The following is a 25,514-nucleotide window of genomic DNA, read 5'->3' as shown; positions in this document are numbered from 1 at the left end:
TAAAAGTTAAGGAAACCACCCTAATATATAATTTCCAAAGTTTCTGATATATGAGTGAATTTATAAACAATTTTAATCTTTTTTGGAAAAGCAGGGAGGGGCTTAATGCTCAAATCCCTTTATGCCTTGAAAAATAATGAATTAGATAACACTCCTTCTGAGGGGAAAGAACGGCATAATTTACCTTCACTATGACTGTCCTAGCAAGGTTTATGTAAACTATTACTATTACCAGCTGAGTTTGTCCAGTAGTTCAAGACATGTGCTAGGCAGCAATGCGGCCCGTGATTAGTATGAGGAGAGGGTATTCTAAAGCTGGCTGTTTTTCACAAATGGAAAATCAAATGGAACTAGCAGAGACCTGCACACCAATGTGGCAGAGATCCTTTGAGGAAATGAAACAAACTGCATATTACAACTGAAGTCACAGTATGGTTTTAAAAATGGATTATACTATGAAGGAAAAATGCATAAAAATAACACACTATATATTCAAGAAAAAATATTATTTGAGCAGTTGCTATTCTTTTTTTCTCTCACACATACACCATACATCATACAGACACACATATATGGTAGCCTTACTTCTCTCCCAATCTCTCATACACCCACCCACCCAGCCACCAACACATACACACACCAACACTCACAATAGATCTAGCTTATCTGACTGTCCATGCACATTTGGACTTCTGTCTTAGCTTCCTTTCCACTTTCGTTTCACATAACGCCAAGCTAGAAAAAGTGTTGTGAAGGACTCAAAAGCTGCTCCCTCCCTTTAAGACGTTTTAGTTGGTCCTTTCAAAGAGATTCCGTTCCAGTGGCTTTGGGATTGGGTAATCTAGAATTTATGATTTTGCTTTATCTCCTTAGTATTTGTGTGCTGGGGCATTTATGCAATATTTTTAGCCACAATACAATTCCAATTAAATATTTTAAAAAGCTATCAGTTTAAGCTTAAATGTTCTATCCTTCCTTCCTTCCTTCCTTCCTTCCTTCCTTCCTTCCTTCCTTCCTTCCTTCCTTCCTTTCTTTCTTTCTTTCTTTCTTTCTTTCTTTCTTTCTTTCTTTCTTTCTTTCTTTCTTTCTTTCTTTCTTTCTTTCTTTCTTATTTATTTAAATTTATTATGTCTGCCCACTCCAGAAGACTCTGGGCAGCTGACAGTATCCAAATATACAAGTAGAAATAATGGCATAGCAGCCTGGACTGAAAACAGCCCTACCAATAAAACACAGCTGACACTCCATAGGCACACTACTCCCCAGACTGGGAACAGTGCCAGGTCTTAAGGGCTTTCAAGAATCCCAGGAGAATGGATGCTGTCCCTATCTCTGGGGCATGCTGTTCCAGGGGTGAGGCAGCAACAGAGAAGGCATGCTCCCATGGTCTCACAAGATGACATTTAATTGAGGGTATCTGGAGGGTACTGTCTCTGTCTGAACGTACTGGGTGGGCAGAAGCAATTGGAGATAGGTAGTCCCTCAGATTACCAGGCTCTGTGCCATGAAGGGCTTTATAGGTAACAACCAGCACCTTGAACTGTACATGGAAGCCAGTTAGCAACCAATGCAGTTTGCAAAGCAGCTGTGACCCAGGGGCATAAAGAGAAGTGCCCGTTACTGCTTGCACAGCTGCATTTTGAACCAGCTGTAGCTTCATGATGGTTTTCAAGGGGAGCCCCATGTAGAGCACATTGCAATGGTCCAGTCATGAAGTGACTAGGGCATAAATGAGCTTCTGAAGGGCCTTCTGGTCAAGGAAAGGGTCCAAGTGGTTCACAAGATGAACCTGTACAAAGGCTCTCCTGGCCACAGCTACCACTTGCTCATTCAGCAGTAATTGCAGGTCCAAGAAGACCCCCAAGATGCAACCCCATCCAAGACCAATGGTGGAAATGTCCCTGTCAAGGGGGCCAAGCAGCCACAACCACTCAGTTTTGATGCTGTCCTCCCCATCAAGACCTGAACATTCTCCAGACACTGGGCCAATACATTGACAGCTTCACCTGTGCAGCCTGGGGTTGGGATGTAATGCTGGGTATCATCAGCACACTGATGATACTGGACCCCAAACTGCAGATGACCTCACCCAATGGTTTCATGTTCCTCTAATTCAGGAGGTATTAATAATATCTTTTAAGACCAAATAAGTCCCACTGATTTTGAGACGACTTCCCATCAAGTAAATGTGTTTAAGAACTGGTTGAAAATATATTTCCCATAACATCCAATTTACTATAATTTTGGTTTCAAATTAGTTTGTTTAATAAGTTGTACTTAATATTTCTGCATGTCATAGAAATTATTTGCAAGAATAATAAGGTTCTGCACTGCTTTGAAAATGTTTCAGGAGAAATATTTTGGACCTCGTGCAAGCACAGCACCTCTCTGCTGATAGCAGCTTGATTTTTTTAAGGCTTCAATGCAAGCCTGAAAATAGGATGCTGCAACTTTAAGAATCATATTAAGGAGTAGACTATTAAAGCAGCAGCATCTTTTTCAAGGCTGTGTAGAAGCCTAAAAAAGTTGGGCTGCTTTCATAAATAGCCAAGAGGTTCTGAGCTCATACAGAGTCTGAAATACCTATTCTGAATCCTTTTTGAAGGTGCAGACTTAAAGAATACTTAACAAGAAGGAAAGTTCACATAGCAAGATTCTTGACATGTCTGTGTATGTGTGTGTGTGCGCGCTTTTTTTTATACTTATGCTAACAATACTGTATTCTTTGTTACTGCCCCTCTGATGTTGATTAGCCAAAAGCAAGCTATTCTAACTACATGCTTGATGTTTCTTTTAACATTTGGAAATTTCTCTTACAAATTTGTTTCTCTTCTCTTTTTCTTCCTTTTTCTGTATTGGCAGAGCATCTTGGATTAGAGTTAAAGGGTATGAAACAAACCATTCATTTGTTAATCAGACACCACAGTTCTTCACATTATGTTTTTACAGTTTTAATGGGATGACCAAGAATATCAGCTATTCATCTCTATTCTGGCACAGTTTGGGGGAAAATCATGTACATGCATATTATCTATATTAATATAAATATAGATAAGTGTGCCTGAGTGCACTGCAGCACTTTTCTGTGAGCCTCAGCGAGACCGGAAGTAAAGTGCTAGCTCAGTAGCACTTCTGTGCCATTTTAGCCTGTGCGTTTTGGAGATCAAAAAATTGCCTAGGTCAGTTTGGAAGATCACAGACTTGTATAGCAGTAATAGTGGTTAAAAATTCCAGTAAAGAACAGATTAGTGCTAAAGAAGGTTGTAGCAATTCTCCAAAACCAAACAAAGTCAAATTTGGAACCATTTCTTCTCACCTTCTTTAATTTCATGCTGGTTTGGAAGTATTTCTTTTAAAAAGATTGACCCAACAGCAATACTATATTGCAGCACGCCCCCTTGGATCAGCTGAATTGTATTGCTCCAATTTGCTTCTTCCTCCAAAAGGTTTTCTATTAGTAAAATGGGAAAGGGGAGATTGCACTACACCCTGCTATGCATGTCGTCAACATTTTCTGTAGAAGATTAGACTAAATGGGTGCAGACTGCAGGAGTAGGGCAGGGGAAATAACAAGTAATTTAAGCTGTGTTAAACCTTTCTCTCTGATTTCCAAGCAACTAGACTTTTACATGAAGGAACATGAAAAATATCCCCAATTCCAGTGCCGTAATATAATCCAGCAGTGTACAACCTCAGGCTTCTACAGGAGCGTTCATACAAGCACAGTTATGCCTTCAATGTGTGTGAGTGGGGAAATGCCACAGACCATACATGCCAAAGTAACAGTGGCTACATTAATGAGGGAGGATCACTAGGTATATGAATCTCAATGATAACTGTTCCAGCTGGGGGGAAGAATGCTACCTATGAACAACTGTGCATACAGTGAAGCACTTTCTCACTAATGCTGAATGCATAACTGCCAGGTGGATGACCAGAAAGCGCACTGTCCTGCAGAGCAAGTAGCCAGAGAAACATAGTAGCCCAAAGGGACCCACCTACTCCCTCTCATATGCTTCCTCTCAGGAGCCAGTAACACTGCCACTCAATGGCCAATCACCTCTCCTATATATGGCACTGGTCAGTGGTCTTCAGAGTGACCCATTGTGATGTGGCTACAGTGACTGACTGTGTAAGTGGCCACCGCAACCACCACATATGGTGAAACATGCCCTGTTGCAGCTTCTGCTCGATATGGGTGAGTTAAGAGGGCTGGTCTATTGCCTGAAATGGCTGCTTCATTGCACTTAGTGACGGGGTGGGACAGCATGGCCAGTGAATGCATTTTAAGTAACTTTTCATGTATTCATTGAATGCATGATGTTTCATTCAGCTGCCCTTTATCTTATTCGGTATAATTCCATGCCACTGGAATTACCATCTTTAAAAAACAAAACCTGGGAAAAATGTTCTTACCCCTTTCCAACTGGAAATTGAAGTGCATAGTTTCCTAATTAAAAACTCTGTTAGTTTCAAGAGGAGATCAACCTGTTTACACTAATGAACAAACGGCTGAATGCGCACACAGATATCAAAGCTTGGTTATGTGGAGGAACTGCTCTTAGGAACAGAACCAGGGCTATCTTTCTTAATCCCCATGCTTTTCTGTTTTTCCTTATTAAGGTGAGTTAGAGTTGTTTATCATTAGTGCTGGGTCAACCACTCCCATTCCCACCCTTTAAAATACCCATCCCTTTTGCCAGTGGGCATCAGTATCTGAATGGCTGAAGTCCAGCAATGTGATTTCCAGCCATTTAGGATTTGGAGGGAGAGCATTAGGGAGGAATGGGAGTGGTTTGCCTCCCAGAAGCTTCCTGCTTCTGCCTGCACCATTATTGGATTGGTGGGAGAGAAGGAAAGGAAACTCGGTGCTTTTCCCCCCACCCCAAACACACACTACTAATGGCTCTGATGGAATCATCCCAATCCTCACAGAGGGTTTCTCCCCGTTTTCCAGTTGCCACAAAAGTCACACAGTATTTAGTAGGGCTAATTCCAAACTGACCTATGAGAATATAATGTTTTCCATGCATTATCATCTTGTTCTTTGTGATGGAAACCGCTTTTCCACTTCTTTGGTTTATTTTTGTTCCTAGGAATGCTAATTTCCTATTTCATATGCTATATGACAAAAAAGTACATATTAAAGGATAATTGTGCCTACGACTGCTTATGTATCAGATTTATGCTACCACACTCTCCGTACTTACCTGGGAATAAGTCCCACTGAATTCAGTGAGATCTGTTTTTAATAGACACATATGGAATTTGACTGTAAATTATGAATCCTTCCCAGGAGCAATTCTTGTATAAATGAAAAGCATAATGTGGAAAGTGGCTTTGGATTGACATTGCTATTGATTCAAAAACATTTTGACTTGCTATTTTGAATTGAGGGTTTTTGACATCCCTTCCTGACTTATGCTTGTTTCGCTTTATTTAAAAATCTATTTCTTTCTAGGCTGACTGTTGTGCCAATAAACCTATTTTGCCATGCTGTCTCTTCTTTTTTTCATACTTTCTGCCAGCCATGTGTTTCCTGTGGTGCCCATGGATGACATTATGTCACATGTGCTGGTTTGCACTTAACATTTTATCACAAAATGATAATTTGTGATATGCATTCAAAAATATCACAGATTTATCTATCACATGAACAATTGTGTTACCCAATGTCTTACAATCTAAGTGAATTTTTGAATTATTGTTTGCATTGCCTTATGTTCTTTCTGTAATTCTTTTGTAAGGCTCATATAAATGTACACATATTATTTACTTATTGCAAAGTGAAGTGATAAATTTGTTTCCATCTAAGCAATATACTTTGTTATGCCAAAGTATCACAACTATATAGTGATAGATACATCAGTAATGAGATTTAGTTGTGAATCTTTGTTGGAAAAGGTTGAATATTGACATTTTTTGCAGTTCTCAAATGGAGGTCTGATCAGTCCATCCATGAACTCTGCTAAATGACTAGGAGAATCATAGTGAACATTATTTTCTTAATAGTTTTATTCTTCAAAAGGAAATTATCCCATGATAAGCTCATGAAAATCTCCACAATATCTTGATTCCCCCCCCCCCAATATGGGCAAGTATATTTACCAATTTGAGAATTAACTTTTGCCACATTCTTAAATAAGTTTACTGAAACTGGTTCCCTTTCTTTAGAATCCTTCATTATGTACATTGCACTCAATGAGATCAATTCTTTATAGCAAGATTTGGCAGTTGTTTTTGAGATGGAGTGTCCCTCCTTCCAAAAATAAAAAAATTAGAAATCATTGCAAAGATGGATAATCAATGCATACTGCAACTCTGTAGTATGGACTAATTGATATAACAGACTGAGATGGGGTGGAAGAGTTCTGGGACTAGCTCACACTGTATAATTTAATAATTGGTCATTAATTATACATATAATTTGATAGTTGATCATCATGTATGCAAAGAAAAGTTGTTGAGAGTTTCTCTGAGGCTTTAATCCATTATTGGGTGGATTAAAGATAAATAAATAAAATAACTAAATATTTCAGGGGGAGGTAGACTTCAAAACGTAATAGAATAAGGAATACAGAGTATTGATGGCCTGTCAGTTTCATTGAAAAACAGAACAAATTGCCTTCTGAACTTGAGGACTAGATTTGTAATTTTTTAATGCACTCACATTTCAAAAAGCCAGCTATAGATTGGAAATCCATACCTACTAGTTGTGACCATTGAACTATAAACATTTTGAGGGCTTCTATGATTGAAATGTAGCACAGTAATTATTCCAGATGTTTCCAGGTGCTTTCATTCCTGAGGTTAAAAGCAACTGTTCCTTTAACAGACTTTGAAATGTGAATGTAAAATCTACATTGTTAGTAAGTTTATTTGCATAATTAATGCCTCTTCACTTTTTCTTCTGCATAATGATCTGACATTAACAAGAACAGCAGGAGAGAAACTCAAAGGAGAAGTAAGCATGATGTGTGAAAACACTTTAAAAGTTAGGGAGTGATATACATTTTTGGAATGGAATTTGAACTATAATTTGTTTAGGACACCCTGGAAAGCTTGGCACTCCTATGCTAAATATCTCAAGTTTTTAAAGTGCATGAATAGCTGTAGTTTCACAATTTGACAAGCCAAAGCTGCTGACAGTAACAACTCCTAGTCTCCTGATAGTTCTGGAGTCTTCCTTCCTGAATGTGAAGCCCAAATTGATGCATTGACTCTCCTTGGCCAGCTGGCTGGGTATAGACCCTTTTGTTCATTCTTCAGAAACTCTAAAAATTGCACCATTAAGAAGCAGAAGTGTGTTTCCCCCACCCACTGTTTGGTGGAAAAAGAAATTAAAATGACATATAAGCATTCAGACTAAGAACACCCATAACCTCCCCAAATTCTTGCAACCTTCCACATGTGCTTTCCCAGAAATCGTGGGGCCTCTGGGTGTTCTTTTGGGCTGGTATAGACCATAGACACAAGGTTTGATTGTTTTTTGCTGCCTCAGGGGGTGTTTTATTGTTCAAAAGGAAAGTTTCCCAGGATCTGGATATGGGAGGGGGACTATTTCTTATTTTCTATTCTATTATTGTATACATTTATATTTATTATCTTAATCCTAAACCTAATCCTATGTTTTTACATATAACATACCTATAACCCTTATGAAGGGGCACAGGAACTTTAGAGTTGCCTGGCTGATCTTAAGAAAAAGAGGTTCAGGCCCAGTGATTGAACCAAGGAGGAGATATTCAACATTGTATTCCTTGAATGATTTCTTCAGGTACTACATGCTGAGGTGCCTCATCCTGAGACAGACAAAAAGGGAGGGACCCTAGTGGAAGATTTTCTAGTAGCCTATCTATCTATCTAGACCAGGGGTTCTCAACCATTTTTTTGCTCATGGCCTCCTTCTGAGACTCAAATACTCCTGTGTAACACTCCTCATAAGTCACTGTTAGCTGGAAAAAAGGTAACTGTGGCCCTCTAGAAATATGGCATGGGCATATGTCCCACCTAAAGAACCACTGATCTGAACTACCTAGGCAGGGGAGGCTTGGAAGGGAACAAGAAAAACAGAAAAGAGTCCTAAGAAGAGTGGGTCTGTGAGAGCTTTCCTTATGGAAGAAAAGACAGAAAGGGGTGGATGATTCCAGGACATAGCAGGCTTGGTGAAGAGGCTAGAGGGTGCTGCATATATGATAAGCTTGGACATCCAGCCAGGGACAGAAGACCCAACCTCCCAGAGGTCCCATCTCAGCCACCTTATAAAAATCCCTAGAAAAGGAGATGAAAGTTCCTACAGGGATGAATGGAAGGAAGGTGACTAGTTTCATAGAAAATGGCAGAAGGCTGACATTAGTGTGCCCCTACTTAGTGAATGGAAACCCTAAGATGGATGAACAAGAGTGGGACCACTTTGAAACACAATTCCCCCAACTCACAACATTCAGGGATGGCCCAGAAGGATAACATTGATGATGGTATCAAATGGCACTGAGAAGTCTAAAAGGACTGGGAAGGGTACACTCCCAAATTAATATCAACCAGAGCAACCAATGCCATTTCTGTACCACACCTGGACCTGAATCCAAACTAAAAGGGGTCCAGATAATCCAGTTCTTCAAGACCACTCTGTAGCTGAGGTATCTATATCACTACCTTCACTAAAAAGGCAATTGTCTAAAACTGTTGAGTGCAAGTAGGATTTCTTGAGAATGGAACATACCACTGCCTCCTTCCCTCATTGACTACCTCCCATACCCGGCCTGTCACTCACAGTTCACAACCCAAAGGAGCCATGAAGGTCATGGGTCAGGCCCAGAGGTGGTAGCATTCATCTCCACCAGAATCCAAAAGCTGAAAAGAATCCCTGATAATATTGTAAATGTTTTGCTCAAGGTACCATGTCAGATTGCGCTTACAGAGTGTTAAAAGTGTGGCCAATCTGAGCGACTTTGTCAACAAAAACATATACTGACAGGACACAGTAGCCAAGTGGTAGATCTCCCTCCCATCCTTCCCTAACAGGAAACATGTAACTTTAAACAAGGCTGCTGGGTGAGATCACTTATTTATATACGTAGGCAACCTACTGATGCAATAAGAACAGAGAAGTACAAATGCTCTTTTATCAGCATGTAGGCTCAAACAAGAGTGTGCATCTTTGCTGGGTCATATTTGCTGTTTGACTTTCTCCACTGACACTCCAGTCATTGCTTCTCCTCCTTCATCTCTCAGAGATTCTCAGTAAACGAAGAAGCCCCTGAGACCAGTCAGTAGAGACAAGGTACACAGGGCGATCCCATCAAGTTTTTGGCTGTCTCCCAATTCCAGGAGACCACAAGATAATGTGGTCCCTCTGGAATCCTTCTGGATCCATTACACATCTGGAATGGACCATCTTAAATGGTCCAATCAGCCGGTGGAAGCAGTAGGCAGTGATCAATCTCATCTGGACCAGGAAGTGATCTGATCACAATAAAGATCTCAGTTTGATGTCTTTCATATCCAAATCACACAATTGATTAGAAGTAAGTTCATCTGTGTGATTGGGCAAGATATTGTTTGGGGCAAGCCCATGGTTATCACAGAGCCCATGAACGCTTGTGCCCTCCCAGACCACTCCCTCTCAGGATATGGAAATTGAATTCCCCTGCACCAACAGCCAAGGAAAATCCAAAACCAGTCTGGCAACAAGCTCCAGATGCTCTAGAAAGGATCCTTCTGGGCAGCAGAGTGACTGGTACATAAGCACAACCCCCACTTTATCCTTATTGCTCAACAACACACAGACATTTACATGGATGAACATGGTCTTATTACAAAAAGGCCTGGTATTCACCATAAGTAGCTTGATGTCACCTGTGATCTGGACCCAAGAATGGGCATTTGGTCTGGAAATGGGACCCAGCACCTAGTTGTTGGCCTCCCTTCTCATGCCTGACAACCCACCCACCCCCCATATCTCCCATAACTAGGCACCACTAAAATGTTCTCACTCTCTTCCTCGTCTACAAAGTCACCAGCAAGTCCTCTTGACATGATTAGCAAGTCCTAGGTCCTATACTATCCTTCTAACACTCATAATCAGTCACCTGAAGACTAATATTTGGCAATGCCACTTTCACCAGCCTCCAAATCCTTTCCCACCTTTCCTTCTATCACCCTTTCTCCCTCTTTCTCATTTACTATCCTTCCCACACCAGCCCCACGCTCACTTGGGCTTCCTGGGTAAGAATCTTCCCTATCCTTTCATTCTAGGGAGACCATTCACCAACACTTTTTGCCTCTTGCTTGGGAATATATTAATCTACTACAGTCTGAGATGTTAGTCTTGCCTCCTCCAAATTGACTCCTGGCCGTGGCAACTGAAAGAGCAGCTGTGAGATGTTTCCATTAATCTCAAAAGGAATGAATTTGTGGTACATGATTCAAATTAATCTGTTACCTTCTTTCTTCAGTAGTAAAGCCTGGAAGGTTGAAATACAGACAGTTAATAAAATAACCAGAACAAAACATGCCAAAAGGCCTATAAAATAACCAAAACAAAATAAGACCTCCAAGAAATATCTTCCTTTTTTCTTTTTCACCTCAAAGCACCAATCAGCAGAAGTCTTCCTGATGTGTGTGTCATAAAATAGAACACAGTGAGCAGAGAGCAGCAGTCCAGTTACAAAATGTCTTCCAGTTGCTTAAAAGTTACTGAGAGGCACTGACATAAAAAATATGAACTATGGCAATCATCAGCTATGACAGTGGAGCATCATAGAACAAAATAATGTCTTGCCCTTGCCACCACACAGCCTTCCTGACAAGTAACACAGAACAACACAGGACGTTTGGAGGGCTTAAAAATGGAAAACAATCCTCTGATTGCTCTACACTAAGTACATTTTGCCTCGAAAATTCAGGAATTTATGCTCAGAGCTTTTGATCTATGCTTCCCATATAAAGCATTTCAAACATACAAAAACTCTGGGTATTTTGATTGTTATTCTCTAATACAGACTTCTCTTATCTGGGGGGAGTTGGGTGGTACCAGAGTGAGGAAGACTGCTTTAGTTAATTTTGAAAGAAGAGCAATCACTGTTTCTTTCCAAATGAACTTAAGAAAAGTCAAAATAAATTAATATTATACTAATCACATATTTGCAATGTATTCCTATACCCAAAGTAGCTCCACTGAACTGACTGAATAAAATAAAAACAACTGGCATAATAGAGAATCAATTTACACAGTAGTGTCTGAAAACATATAATTTAGGAGTATATGTAAGATTACAAATGTAGTATGTCTTTTGTTTAAACAGTTGCCTAGTCTTGAAATACTATCATGTAGCAATTAGTTGCAGATCCTGCATCTGCTGCATGCTTAAGACTTTGGGGGAATCTTGGCATAGGATCCAGCTAATACTAGAGCAGAGTAGAGCAGGGGAAGAAGAGAGATTTTGTCTTCTTTTCCAGTTCTTATTTCCAGTACTTGCATTTAACTTATGCACACTGGAGTATTTCAGCATATCAAAAGTAAAATTTAGATAAAGGCACTAAAATTAGTTTAAGACTGTTTTCTTTTTTTTTTTTTCTTTCCTTGATTCTAACTTTCCACAGAATATTAAACTTCACAATACAGTGTAGGCTTTCCTTTTAGACTCTTAATGGCAATACTGTTTTATTTGCACAGCTGTGTCCAAATAAAGGAGCTTGGACTCATGTTGTGGCATAATAATTCATAACCCCATGAGCGGCAATCCCAGACTTTCATGCTAACCTTGCTACTAGCTTGTATTGATTTTATGGCCAAGAGCTTTCAAAGAAAAATGGAGTTCACCCTGCATTCAAACTTACTCTGTTGATGTTGAAAAATGGACATCTTACATAAGAGGATTTGGACATTCAATTCTCCCAGATGCCCTGCTGCCACCTTCTGCCCTCCAATAGGAGGAGGGTGGCAAGGTTTGCCTTGGAGATTATCAAATTGCTGAGCTTGGGCAATCTACTGTATTGCCTGCCCCTTGGGGCAAGCCCAAGAAGGTTCCTTAGGAGGAAACATTTTTCATGCAGAAGCAAAGGGGGATTGATGAATGGATAGATGAAGAACCCCCTTCTCCTTCTGCTCCTATACACTAAACGTTCCCCTTCTGTAGTGTTTTTTCCTAACCAAAGTAGTCATAAGAGCTCTGTTATATGGGTCTGCACATAATATTTAAAGACAGAGCTCTGTATGCTTTTAAGAGAGAGAGAGAAAGGCAACTGTAATGATAATCTTTTAATACATCTAAAGAATTGTGTTTAATTCAGGTCCCCACAATATTCTGGCAGTGTGTGTGTGTGTGTGTGTGTGTAGAGAGAGAGAGAGATAAAGGTGATACATTCTGAATGAAATATATTTAATTTAATTTCTCTTATTTTCAGTAATAACTTAGTAGGTGTACCAAGGCAGGGTAACTTGACAATTACTTGGGGACAGACAAGCAGCTATGAGATGTAATGAACTTTAAAAATGATAGTGCCTTCTCTTTTAGGCATTACTTTGATGTATACCACACTCAGAGAACCTCTAATTCACAGTGCATAGCCAGATCTTGAAACATGTATTCTATTGTCTGTACAGTTAACATTCTCAGATCACTTGTAGACCATTCCTTCAGTTTAGCAAGGGATCACAGTTCTGCTTTTGTTACCTCCTAAAATATATCTTGCTACTCCCCTCCCCTCAAAGACATAATTTTTAGGTTCAACAGGCAAGGAAATAATATAAATGAATTCCAGTTACCCTTGCTTTTTTTTTTTTTAAATGCTGTTTAAAGAGCCATAGACACATTTATTTATTTATTTATTTATTTATTTATTTATTTATTTATTTATTTATTTATTTTGTTTTTCAGATTTGTAATTGCCCTTCCAGTTCTTGCTTTTTACATGTGCCCCTTTAGCAACCCCAAAGTTCTAAATTATATATCAGAATTCCAGGATTGTTTTAAACAGGTTTGAGGGAAATATCACTTATTTATACAGTATAGTGCCCTTCAAATAAACTTCACCAGGATTGGTTGTCAATGAAAAGAAATTTACAAGAAATGAATCAATTTTAAAAATCATGAAAACAACAGCAACAGTAAAATCTAAGCTAGCAAATAGCAGAACAGCACAAAAAGGCAGACACTGTATAGAAACTGGTAAGGGCAAAGGTATCATATTTCCAGTGTGTGGCACAACTGTCAGGTTTCAGTTATTCTCAACTTCAGCTGAGACTGAGTAGGAATATATTTCCTCAAAGGTTAAACATCTTTTTGTCTAATTATGCATGCCCAAAACACAACTGAAAATGTTACTGGTTCTTGCTTTTTCTTAAAAGCATGAGACAAGTGTACTAGTTTCCCTTTAAACCTGTACAGAAACTCACATCATTTTCAGAAATCTTATTCTGAAAGTTTCTGTCAGCAGATGAGAGTTGCATAATAATTGGAGAGCAGACCTTCTTAGCAATGGCACCCTTTTGATGGAGTTGCCTTGCATCTTTTGGGGGCAAAGCCAAGCCGGATTTCTGAGTGTTAGTACCAGTTTTATCCATCGTTGTTTTACTGCATTTCTTTTAATTGAATCTTGTAGGGAATTTCCCTCTGAAAGGATGCCTTATTTTTAAAAAAACATAAAAGGATTACAAAGAAGGTTTTAAACTGGTACCAAAAAGCAGTATATTTCCCATTAAAATGCCACATACAGAAAATTTCCTTTTTGTAGATCACAACAGAGTGAAGGGAACTCCTTTGATGGTTTTAATGAGCAAGTAGGTTGTTACAACAGATGATGCTCCTTTAAATGTTCCCTCCAAGCTATTAGGGCTCTAAAGATAAGCAGCAGCAAATTGAATTGGGCTCAGTAATTAACAGGCAGCCAATGTAGCTCTTTGGAGCTTATGGGATGTAGCTTCTCTTAAAAATTAGATAGAATTTTATACCATTTGAAAATTCTAAACTGCTTGCAATTATGACATAGTGCAATTATTCAGTCTGGTGTTTTTGTGTGCATACATTCACTGTAGCCAAGCTATACCTATCCAGGAAATGCTGTAGCTGGCAATCTGGAGAAAGCTGGTAATAGATAGTCCGAGCCCCCAAGATCATTGTTTGGATCTAAGAGCACCCTCAAACTCTGCTGCTCTTTCAGGTGGAGATAAACTGCATGTGGAATGCCAACTTCTCACACCCAAGAACCACCATGGTGCTTCTATGCTGTCCGGATTCTGCTCCACTTTCTTGGCCTCATCCAGCCTATTATTGTATGCAGGCAGTAATTCAGCAAGATTTGAATTTAATGTCAAAGAAATATTGCTGGCTGTCATCACTATACCAGTTAATGAGTCAAAGATCTTCAGTAAAAGAGCAGACTGGAATAAGGAGACATCTGCAGGTCACTACAGCTCAAATACTGGGAAGTTAAGCATAAAGCTCCGAATGCAGTTTTCTGAAACCAATTCTTCAGATGTAGTTGGAATTATCATATCATTGTAGCTCTCAGCCTTAACCTACCAAATCATTTTAATAAGATGATACCAATGGTGGTCAAAATGGTGGTGTTAAAAGCTACTGATATGTATTCAACGGGGAGAGACCCTTTTTTGTCTCTCAACAAAGACCATTCATCAGGGCAGCCAAGGCTATCTCCATGTCAGATTTTAGATTTTCTAATGCACCTTGTCCAAGAGGTTATATATTGTGACATAATATATATTAATGGCAAACCCATAGTGTTGTTCTTTATATAGCCATAATGGACCACCTAAACATAACAGAGAACTTTCAGCATGACCTAAAGTGACCTCAAAATTTGAAGAATTACAATGAAAAAATATATAGGAAAAGAAAAATCCTTTCTAAATAGGTAATATTACCCAATTAAAACTAGATATGCTGAGGAGCACTCCACACTGTACATTTTGATTCACATCTCACTTGTTTATATTGAATTGTGGCACTGAACTGGTTAAAACAGATAAACAAATAAAAAGCCTAAGAAAATAAAAGTATCTTTCCTTAGCACCAAGCAAGCCTCTGAAATCAGAATTCAATACCCAGGAAACCATCATGATAACAATTCTTTCTCAGTTTCCATCTGTGATGGTTGGGACATCTGGGGCAGGATCTCCAGAGATGACATTATTGCTCAAATCTGGTTCACATAGTCACAGGTATCCTGGTCCCGTGCTACAAATAGCATCAAAAGATAGCATTAGCTTTTTGAAGTGAGCCTGAAAACAGAGCAGGAACAACACAGATGTTTCAGCACTAGCCAAATAGGTTCCAACGGTTGCTCTCACTTAGAACTTTCATTGTATTTATTTGCTTCTTTATTTACTTTGAACTAATTTTTCTTTCTGGCCTACCTTCTAGAGCAGTTGGATGTAAAGAGGGGCTCCTTTAATGAATCACAGAAAATTGCTATTCTTGCAGTTGTGTAAGAACTGAAGCACTTCTTCCAAATTATTTTCAAACCATACATAGTCCGAATAGCCAGTTCCTAAAAAGTGCCACACATTACTTAGGAAGGTTAAAGGAGTTAATTGTCACTGAGTGTCAAACCCTTTGAAGCTGGCAAACTCAGGAAATAAGAACCACTTGGATCTTTATTGCTAATAGAGTAATGTAACAGAATCTTGAAAGCCTGCCAAAGCAATTGTCCAGATCAACTTATACCTAGCATAATTAAGATGGAGTTACTCTGAGTCTCTTTCTCATGCTTCTCCCCTCTCCTGGACTAAGGAATGTTTTCGGTAACAATCCTTCCTCTGTATTCCCAGGGTTTGCTAGACATTCCATCACAATGAGTTTGGTATTCTAAAAAAATGGCAGGAACTTTATAAACAATCAGATGTTACAAAGCATTCTTTCTCACCAATGTCTCTAGTTAGCTCAACTTGTTTCCTTCTTCACCTCATATACTAGGAGAGCCACTAATGTATTTTCCTCCTTTGTCTTCATGGCAACAATAGAGATGTACATTTTAATGGTATATATTCTACACGCCCTTCTACTACGTTGGCTGCCGCATGAATTCTCATAGGCCCCATTCCCTCTCACCTTGGATCAGAATAGCAAAGAAATCTATTAAAAGAGGCAGCGATGTACATTCCCTTCCCTTGTCTTCTGAGCATTCCAGCTGATTGTGCTTCTGCTTCTGAAACTTCTCAGTGCTGACAGAAAGTGACGTTGAAAGTAGGGGACATTAAATTCTGATATTGGGCTCAGAGAGGGGCAGAAAAGAGGAAAACTATCATTTGGTTGCTGTACCAACCAAAGTTGGATCTCAACAAGTATATTCATTGCGGCTCAGCATAAATTTTCTGTAATACCTCAGCCAATTACACAGGAAACAGCACTTGAATGCTATTAAGAAGTTCTAGAAAATATTCCCAATCAGGGGTTATTGAAAAACATACAGGAGAGGGCTCAGAAAAAAGAAGACGCCTAAGTAGATTTTTCTTGTTTTGATTTTACAGGGTCTAGAAGGGAAAGATTTGGATATAAGTCAAGAAGAGCGTCAATGTTAAAACAGCCATAGAATTCTAAATTCTATCTCAGGAAAACAAGTAGATAGATCCCAATCCACACCATGGAAGGCTGTAGTTGTATCTTCAGAATGCAGTTATAATTTGAGATAAATTTTAATTGTCAATTATTTTTATGTCCTTTGCAGAAGCTGAGGAGCTGTATCAGAAGAGAGTTTTAACCATTACTGGGATTTGTGTTGCATTGCTTGTTGTGGGAATAGTATGTGTAGTAGCTTACTGTAAAACCAAGTGAGTGATTTTATTTATTAATTTTAAAATTAATTTTTAATGCAATGAACACAATAAAAAAGAAAAGAAAAAAGAAGGGAAAGAGCTAAAGAAGAAAAAGGGAAGGGAAAATGAAACAATTTGGAAGTACATAGGTATATTTTATAAATAATCTTAAAAAGGAGTACAAACACTTGTAGCATCTGTATTTAATACTGATGTGTAAAAATATTTGTAGAGAATATGGTAATCTAATAAGAAAAGCCTTGCTGATATAGCCAAAAATGATTAAAATGGATTAAAAGTGACTTTAATTGCTGGGTGCTTTAAGAATCAAAGAAAATTAAAATTTAGTTTTCCAATATCTTGCAACAGCAAATTTGGCAGCTAAGAAAAAGGAATTCATATTTCATGTGGAACTGATGTATATATTTTGGAAATATGGACAACAAATCAGTGATAAGATTATTTGGTAAATATTGTTGGATTATTAAGTAAAAACACAAGAAAAGTAACAATTTGTTTATAGTCACTCCGATGCAACTTATAAAAGTTCCAATTTAAGAGGGGTATAATACAATGTGTAGATTGTCTTTATTATCATTTCTTCATGATTTGCCAAACATCTTCTTTGAAATAAATGTTATACCAGTGAGAATTCCAAGTTCAGATCCCAACTTTTTTCAGACTTTCAGGAGGATCAGTTTATTTATTCATTATTTTATTAAACAAACTTATACAGCTGCCTTCACCAGAAGGAATTCTGGGGGATGAACAGAATAAAAACACAGTACACTAAAAAAAGTTAAAACAATAAGCAACATTGCGGTCCTAATAAAACTCACATTCATCCATCAACCACCCCATCACAACTCCATTAATCTCCTGGCCCCAGTGCCTGGAGGAAAAACCAGATCTTCTTCCACTTTCGTGAAGGCCAACAGGGTCGGGGCCATTCATATCTCTGTGGGGAGGCTGATCCATAAATCAGGCACATGACCAAAAAAGCACTTGCATCTGATAAGAACATTACACAATGTTGAAGGGATGTCTTCAACATATAATCCATTCTTTGAATGTTATTAATGATTGTAGTTTATGAGATTTGGTAAGCTTAAAAAATATGCCTTTTCTTTATACTATCAACTGAAAATTTGTGTCATGTTTATAGTTCCAGTGTTTATTAACTTAAAGGTACTGTGATCAGAGAAACAGTTCACATTTTAATTCAAGTGTATGTGATCTAAACTTCCTAATCCACTAAGCCCTCTGAAGAACAATTATGTACACTTCTTCAAAATTTGCAGAGCTAGTCACCAATAAAAATGTGTACAAAACTGTGTATGTTAAGAAACGCACATCAAAATGTGCATATTAATGAAAATATCATACAAACTTATGTTATAGGTTATGCTGGCAAAAAAGAAAAACACATTAAGAGGTTATATTAGAATAAATTCCCATGAAAATGCACACAGTCATCTTGCAGTGTTTCAAAATCACAGACCACTACTGAAATGAAATTGCCAGTTGTATTTGGAAAAATCAGAAACTGAATAAAACTCAGTTGTGCACCACTTTAACAAGACCAAATGACTAGATGGCTAGATGTGGGAAGAGAACAGGAGCTATACTTTCTTTTTCACCTTGCAAGTAATGATATGGCTGCCATGTATCCTGTATCAGAAAGAGCAGCTTTGTTTTCTTACACAATCTCCTATCAATTCAATTTGTAATCAGTTTGACTCTTGGAAGCTAACAATTGCAAAATACAGTACATCCATCATAATAGTATAAATTAAAACCTACAATAATCAAAATTACACTAAAAACAGATAAACAGCAACTTGAACAATAATCCCATAAGATCACCACCCCCCATAAGCCCTCTGGAAGAGGTCCATTTTTAATAACTTCCAGAAGGATAATAACACAGAAGCAAATCCAATCTCTGGAGGGGGATTGTTCCACAAAGCAGATGTTTCCCCTGAGAAACAGCCTTTACAGGTCAAGCATTCTTGAAAGAGATATACTCAGTTTTCAGTGCTGATATTCCACATTTCACAAATATGTAAGAGAAACAGACTGAGAGAGGAGGAGAGAGATGCTTTAGGGCACATTTTAAATGCTCAGAAGGATTGGCTATTAATATTATGTACTAAGGAAATTAAAGAACACTTTCTAGCCATACAGTATTAATATTCAGTGGAAGTATAAGAGAATGAACTATTTTTCATCCAGTTTTAATATTCTTGTGGAAGTTAAATTAATTAATCAGTCTTACAGAAAAGGGTATTATACTTTGGCATCATGACAATGATCCTGGTTAGGAATGGTAGCAATGGTAATAATTTGTTGCCAAATTTAACTGTTTAACAATGAGTTCCTCTCTTATCAATAAATGCAACAGGTAATTGCAAGATTCATTTGACAAAATAACTCACCCCAAGTTATGAATTCATTGACATTCGTAAAACTAATTATACTTCAATATCATGCCATTAACATACAAATGTTAAATGTAGCAAAATAACCTTATTTACAGGGTGGAAAAATCCAGATTTACCTTGGTTCCATCCATTAATTTATGTACATAAGGAAATTCTGTTTTTGTTTCACAAAGGTTCTTTTAAAGCTTTCTATAAAATTCAAAAAGTTATAAGTGCTGGTTATTTCCTAATGACTTAGTTTCAATAAGAAAATTCACATTAATTTTGCAGTTTAACCCTATTTAACCTGACTTATCAGTTCATTCTTTATGTATTAAATATAACATGATTTCATATGAAGAACTAAGCATGCACATGGACAGGGAGTATCTTCTTTGGGTTCAGTATTTTCAGAACTGTAATATAACTCAACTTTTAGCTAAGCTGTGAAACATGACTAAATCTGATATGCAAATTTCAACTCCTCTAACTAAATGTTATTATTAGTAAACTGTACTTATAAAGTGACTGCAGTAAAACAAAAGAAAACATGGTGTTCCTAAAGAGAAACGGAGTCAAGATTTGAATATACTTATAAACAAACAAAATAGGGTTTCAGTGTACCAGCTAATAGATTAACAGCAAGCTAAAATGCAGTTTCTTTTGAACAGTTTCCAAGTATATTTGATGCCATATTAACTAAGCAAAATATATTGTAATGGTAAGTTTAATATTGGAAATGTTAAGAATCTAAACAGAATTTCTTTGTAATTTTTAGTCATGTGTACATAGAAAGCTATTCTGGAATTTTGTGTTATGTAATATTTTTAAAAATTTTAAAAATCAGTTGCTAGAAGATTAATGTGCTATTTGTGGAAATTGTAGATTGCAATTTAGATATTTTTTTCTAACGACCGCTAAAATAATATTGAACAATATTGATAAACCATACAGGCACTAAATTTATGGACTATTAATAATAAAATAAAGCATTGCTTGTAAATTAACTTCTTTAGAGATCAGCATAATTCTGATATTGCTAGATTTATCAATATGGATACAAAGTAATTATAAATTTATAAATTATTTACAAAAAATTTATAAATGTATCATTCCAAAATTATAAATGATTTTGGAATGATACATTTCAGAATCAGATCCAACCATATATACATTTTTCTATGTTTTCATTATTATTGTTACTTCGTTCTTCTTTATACTTCCTATATCTTTTCTTTCTTTATATATTTATTGTATAAACACATTGATACATTAGTACTAACCAGAATACTAGGAGTGATGTGTGCTTAAGTGTAGAACAAAGGCTTTCTCCATGTCAAAACCAAAACTGCAATCTTAGGAAATCAAGACTAAAAGCAGAAAAGCATCAAAACTAGGCCATTTTCCAGCCAAAGCATTCAGTCTAGGATCCATATCTTGACAGGATTATATAATCCATCAGAGTAAAACTGGCTCACTGTTCCAATCTGAATTAATACCTTTTCTGAAGAAAACATACAAACATAAGTAAAATCTTTCAATGTACTTATTCTTTAGAAAACAGAGAAATCAGATGCATAATCATTTACGGCAAAACATGTGCCCAGCGCATCAGAACAGGAATCTAGCGAATGGCCCTAGCCATCCTCGGCTGGACCCTGAGGAAATTCAGATGGCTGATGTGAGTAACATTTCTTAATTCACTATGTAGGGCCTCCTGAGGAAGCATAGTAGGCAGGACCAAGGGACCCTCATTTAGACTCCTTCCATCCTCTCTTTACAACTCTCCCTTCCCTTCCCTTCCCTTCCCTTCCCTTCCCTTCCCTTCCCTTCCCTTCCCTTCCCTTCCCTTCCCTTCCCTTCCCTTCCCTTCCCTTCCCTTCCCTTCCCTTCCCTTCCCTTCCCCTTCCCCTTCCCCTTCCCCTTCCCCTTCCATTCTTCATTCCCCCACTCTCTCTTTCCTTCCTTAGCTTTACCAAAGACAACTCTTGCCAGCTTCTGCCACTCAGTGTAATTATGATCAGAGGTGGGGGGCAAACACCTTTGCAGGAGGATTTCATGAGCCAGCAGCAGAGGAATCAACCTCAACTCCTGGCAAATGTGCAACCTCTCAGTGAGGAAGCTGCACTTGGATTGGGCTGTTAACATTACCGGCAGAGGGACCACAACATACTGAATAGGAGATCTGTACAAATCATGCCATGTTTTAAGTGCTGCTCCATTTCTCAAAGCTGTGAAGCAGTCTCACAGTTCGAAGGCTTGGGGCGGCTGCTTTAAGGTCTTCCTTAGATCTTCGAAGCAGAGTCTGCAAATACCCTGGTGGGAATGTCTTCTGTATGTTTACAAACATGTCCCAAAGACTTCAGGATGACAACTGAGACTTAAAGTGGCTACATTTTGGGAGGGGTGATTTTGAAGAGTTAGATATAGACTGATCCTTCTCTTATGAGCAAAGAATCTCATCATATGATTTGCGTTTTATAACCATGAGAGCCAGTTTGGTATACTGTAAGTGGCTAAGGCACCGGGCTGGAAACCAGGAGACCGTGAGTTCTAGTCCCGCCTAGGCACAAAGCCAGCTAGATGACGTTGGGCTTTTTCTAAGTCCTAGGAAGGAGGCCATGGCAAACCACTTCTGAAAAAACCTAGCCAAGAAAACTGCAGGGACTTGTCCAGGCAGTCTCTAAGCATCGGACACGATTGAATGGACAAAAAAAAAAAAAAGCCAACTATACAATATAGCCATATCCCTTCAGAGTGTTGGAATAGCTGGCCCTTGTGACACTACCACTGATCTGTGATGCCTTTCCCTCTTCCACAAACCTCCACATAAATGGCCGCTTACTCACCCATTGCATTTTTCCACACTTCTTTTTGTATGATCTCCTCTCCCTTACATACTTCTTTGGAAGGGATGGAACTGAATTCTGCCTGAACCAGAATATAAGATAAACCCCCAGCTTATAAGAATTGTTCCAGAATTGGTTTTTGATGGAGTCTAATGTTTAGGACATCGAAGTTTCCTGGGTATGCAGTAATTATAGACTATAATTGGTTCAGCAAGGAAGCAACAATATTTGCAAACTACTGTAGAGGTTCCAGGACACACAAGCCAAGGCATAGAGCTGTCAGGAAACCCAGCCCATTTGGCCTGAGATCTACTCCATGGCAGACACTGAAGCATAATCTTAAAAGCCGAGTCACATTTTGACTTCTATTAAATAAAGGTAGTCCTCACTTAATGATGGTAATTGGGACCAGAATTTCCATTGCTAAGCAACATGGTTGTAAAGCGCAACATCACATGACTTATGAACAGAAATTCCGGCACTTCCAGTTGCCATCATTAAGTGAATCCCACAATGTTGTTAAGTGTGACATCATGCAGTCCCCATTTGCAACCTTCTGCCAACATTTCCCAATTACTTTGCTTGTAGGAAGTGGGCAAAGAAGGTTGCAAATGGTGATCATGTGACTATGGGATGCTGTGATATTGTAACTGTGAGCTGGGTGCCACGTGTCCAGCTCATAATCACGTAACCATGGGAATGCTGCAACTGTCATAAGTACGAGGACCAGTCATAAGTACGATTCGTTCAGCACCATTGTAAGTACAGTGGTACCTCTAGTTACGAACGCCCCTCCTTATGAATTTTTCGAGATACGACCAGCTCCGGCCCCAAAAATTTACCTCGACTTGCGAACTCGCCTCGACTTACAAACCGGATCCGCGGCCATTTTCCACCCGTTCCACGTGGTCCGCGGCCATTTTTCCATCCGTGCCACGTGGTCCGTGGCCATTTTCCGCCCGTTCCACGTGGTCCGCGGCCATTTTCCACCCGTTCCACGTGGTCTGCGGCCATTTTCCCGCCCGTGCCACGTAGTCCACGGCCATTTTCCGCATGTTCCACATGGTCCGTGGCCATTTTTCCGCCCCTGACACGTGGTCCGCGGCCATTTTTCTGCCCATGCCACATGGTCCGCAGCCATTTTTCCGCCCCTGATGCATGGTCCGCGGATGCCAGAACGGATTAACGGTAATTATATTGAACCTTATGGGAAAATTTGCCTCGTGTTGTGACCAATTCGAGTTGCAACCAGAGTCACGGAATGGATTAAATTCGTAACTCGAGGTTCCACTGTATGAACAGTCGCTGAACGAGTGGTCGTTAAGTGAGGACCACCAGTAAAGGGCATGATGGAATGTGAAGGTGGCCTTGGAAGATGGGGGAAAGAGATGCCACCTAGGGAGCGATCAGACAAAAGAGAAAGGAGTCCTCAAGAGGGTAACAGTCAAAGAAAGAACCTTAGGAAAGACCCACCCTAACTACTCAGGCAGTAAATAGGGAGGGTGGGAGATTTGTGCTTTCAGACTTGCAAGATTCTGTTAATGTAGCTTTACCACAAGGTAGAATTAGTTCATCTAGTCTTGTTTCCTGTCTGGTTTACCTGGGAGGGCTGACATCAATCTTGCAAGTCTCCTACTCTCTTCTAAAGAGAGAAATTTTGAGAATGGCCTCCGATCCTCAAGGTACCCTGCTATCTGCAGAATATCTATCCACACCAGCAACAAGTAGATGCACAAATGACCAATTTACAGAATGCCATGCTACAACTATTGCAGCAACTGGGGCAGAATTTACCTCAGCCTGCAACAGCACAACTGATGGCAGCCCAGCCAATGCTCTTGCGTCCCCATGGCAGCTTGCTGGAGAAGTTCAGAGGGGACCAGGATCAATTCCAGACATTCATCACTCAGGGTGAGATGTTTATGGCAGGCAGACCAGTGGAATTTCCCATTGATTGCACCAAAGTGACTTTGGTGCTGAGCTTGCTGAAGAAAGCAGCAGCTAAGTGGGCAATACTGTTTACTGAGGGGAATGATCTGGTGCTGGACAACTGTCAAGACTTCATGCGTAAGCTCAAAGGACACTTTGGGGATCCCATACAGAGAATCACAGCTAGTCGAAAGATCCAGAAGCTCAAGCAGGACAGAGAAGAGGAAGGGTGTATAGTTTGGACTTTAAATTACTTGCTGGCGATGTAGGGTGAAACAACTTAGCTCTAACTGATCAGTTCAGGGAAGGTCTGAGTGATGAACTAAAGGACAAGCTGGTGAGACAAGGCACTCCAAATGACCTGGATGAGCTATATCAGCGTTGTGTAATTATAGATGCCTGACTGGAAGAGTTGAGGCAGGGAAGGAATGGGAGGGAGAAGAGATCCTACAATCTGTCTTTCCCCATACCACTCCTCCCGATTTACAAGAGAGCCAGTGCAAATCAGTGCGGCCAAGAGAACCCTGTCATCAGGAGAGAAGCAAAGAAGAAGGCATCAGGGGCTAAGCTTTTACTGTGGGACCCCCGGACATAGCAAGATTGTGCCCAATAAAAGCACCAGCAGCTGTTACAGCAATAAGATGCAAAACTTGTAAGTCAACAGAACACGAATCCAGCAATTGCCCAGTGCTCTGTTGAACAGTACCCCAGGGAAACTTCACCAGCCTCTGTCCCAGGAGCTCTTCAGGGGGGCCATCAACTCTTTGAGGAAAGCTCTGACAGCTGACAAAAGGCAAGCATATCAGATTACTCCTGTTATTATTTCTTTAGATTCCAGGCAGACGGTGGAGCTTTCTGCTCTCATAGACTCTGGGGCAACTGCTAACTTCATAAATATAGAAACAGTACAGAAGCTAAAGTTGCCAACCCAAGCTCTAGAAAACCCAATGATAGTCAAGACTATTGACTGTCAACCACTAAGGGCAGAACTGATTCTGCAGCGCACAGTTCCTTTGCAATTGACAATCAAAGATCACACAGAGTTCATAACACTCAATGTAACTGCCTCCTTGCAAATGCCCATAATCTTGGGTATAGAATGGCTTCAGATGCATGACCCAGTGATAAGTTGGGAGAAGGGGCACTCTCATTTCAATCCTCTAAATGCCAACAACATCGCTTAGAAGCAGTGAAAGCTAACCACCCCACTCCATTGTAGGATAAGGGGGGTCAGCGCTGCCAGAAAAATATGCAGACTATGCAGATGTGTGTGGGAAGGAAAAGGCAACTATCTTACCCCCACACCAACCATGTGATTGCACCATCAACTTGAAATCAGGGGCCGAAATCCCAGCAAAGAGGCAGTATCCCATGTCTACATGCGAGCTAGCCATCCTCAAGGAATACCTGGATGTCAACATCAAAAAAGGGTTTATTCGCCCTTCCAATTCACCAGCATCTGCATCCACATTTTTTTGAAAAATGTGAGGGCGAATGTGAAAAAACTAGAGGGCGAAGCAGCATCCACTTTGAAGG

At 39.3% G+C, this 25,514-nt stretch overlaps 1 protein-coding gene across 3 annotated transcripts in view; it reads left to right on the top strand.

The window, feature by feature from the left end:
* NRG2 (neuregulin 2) overlaps positions 1-25,514 on the top strand; it is a 178,704-nt gene that overhangs the window by 138,693 nt on the left and 14,497 nt on the right. For all 3 annotated transcript variants that reach the window (XM_088131442.1, XM_088131443.1, XM_025169839.2), the window contains 2 exons: positions 16,690-16,792; positions 20,758-20,881. In XM_088131442.1, coding sequence (XP_087987568.1) covers positions 16,690-16,792; positions 20,758-20,881 — 227 coding nt within the window. The remainder of the gene's footprint in view (positions 1-16,689; positions 16,793-20,757; positions 20,882-25,514) is intronic.

The sequence above is a fragment of the Python bivittatus genome, unplaced genomic scaffold (assembly GCF_059951505.1).
Source record: "Python bivittatus isolate LINGU-HERP-01145 unplaced genomic scaffold, Pbiv_v1 ctg000960_np1212, whole genome shotgun sequence".
Classification (NCBI taxonomy): domain Eukaryota; kingdom Metazoa; phylum Chordata; class Lepidosauria; order Squamata; family Pythonidae; genus Python; species Python bivittatus.
The sequence above is the reverse complement of the archived record's forward strand: the minus strand, read 5'-3'. Positions and strand labels throughout refer to the sequence as shown.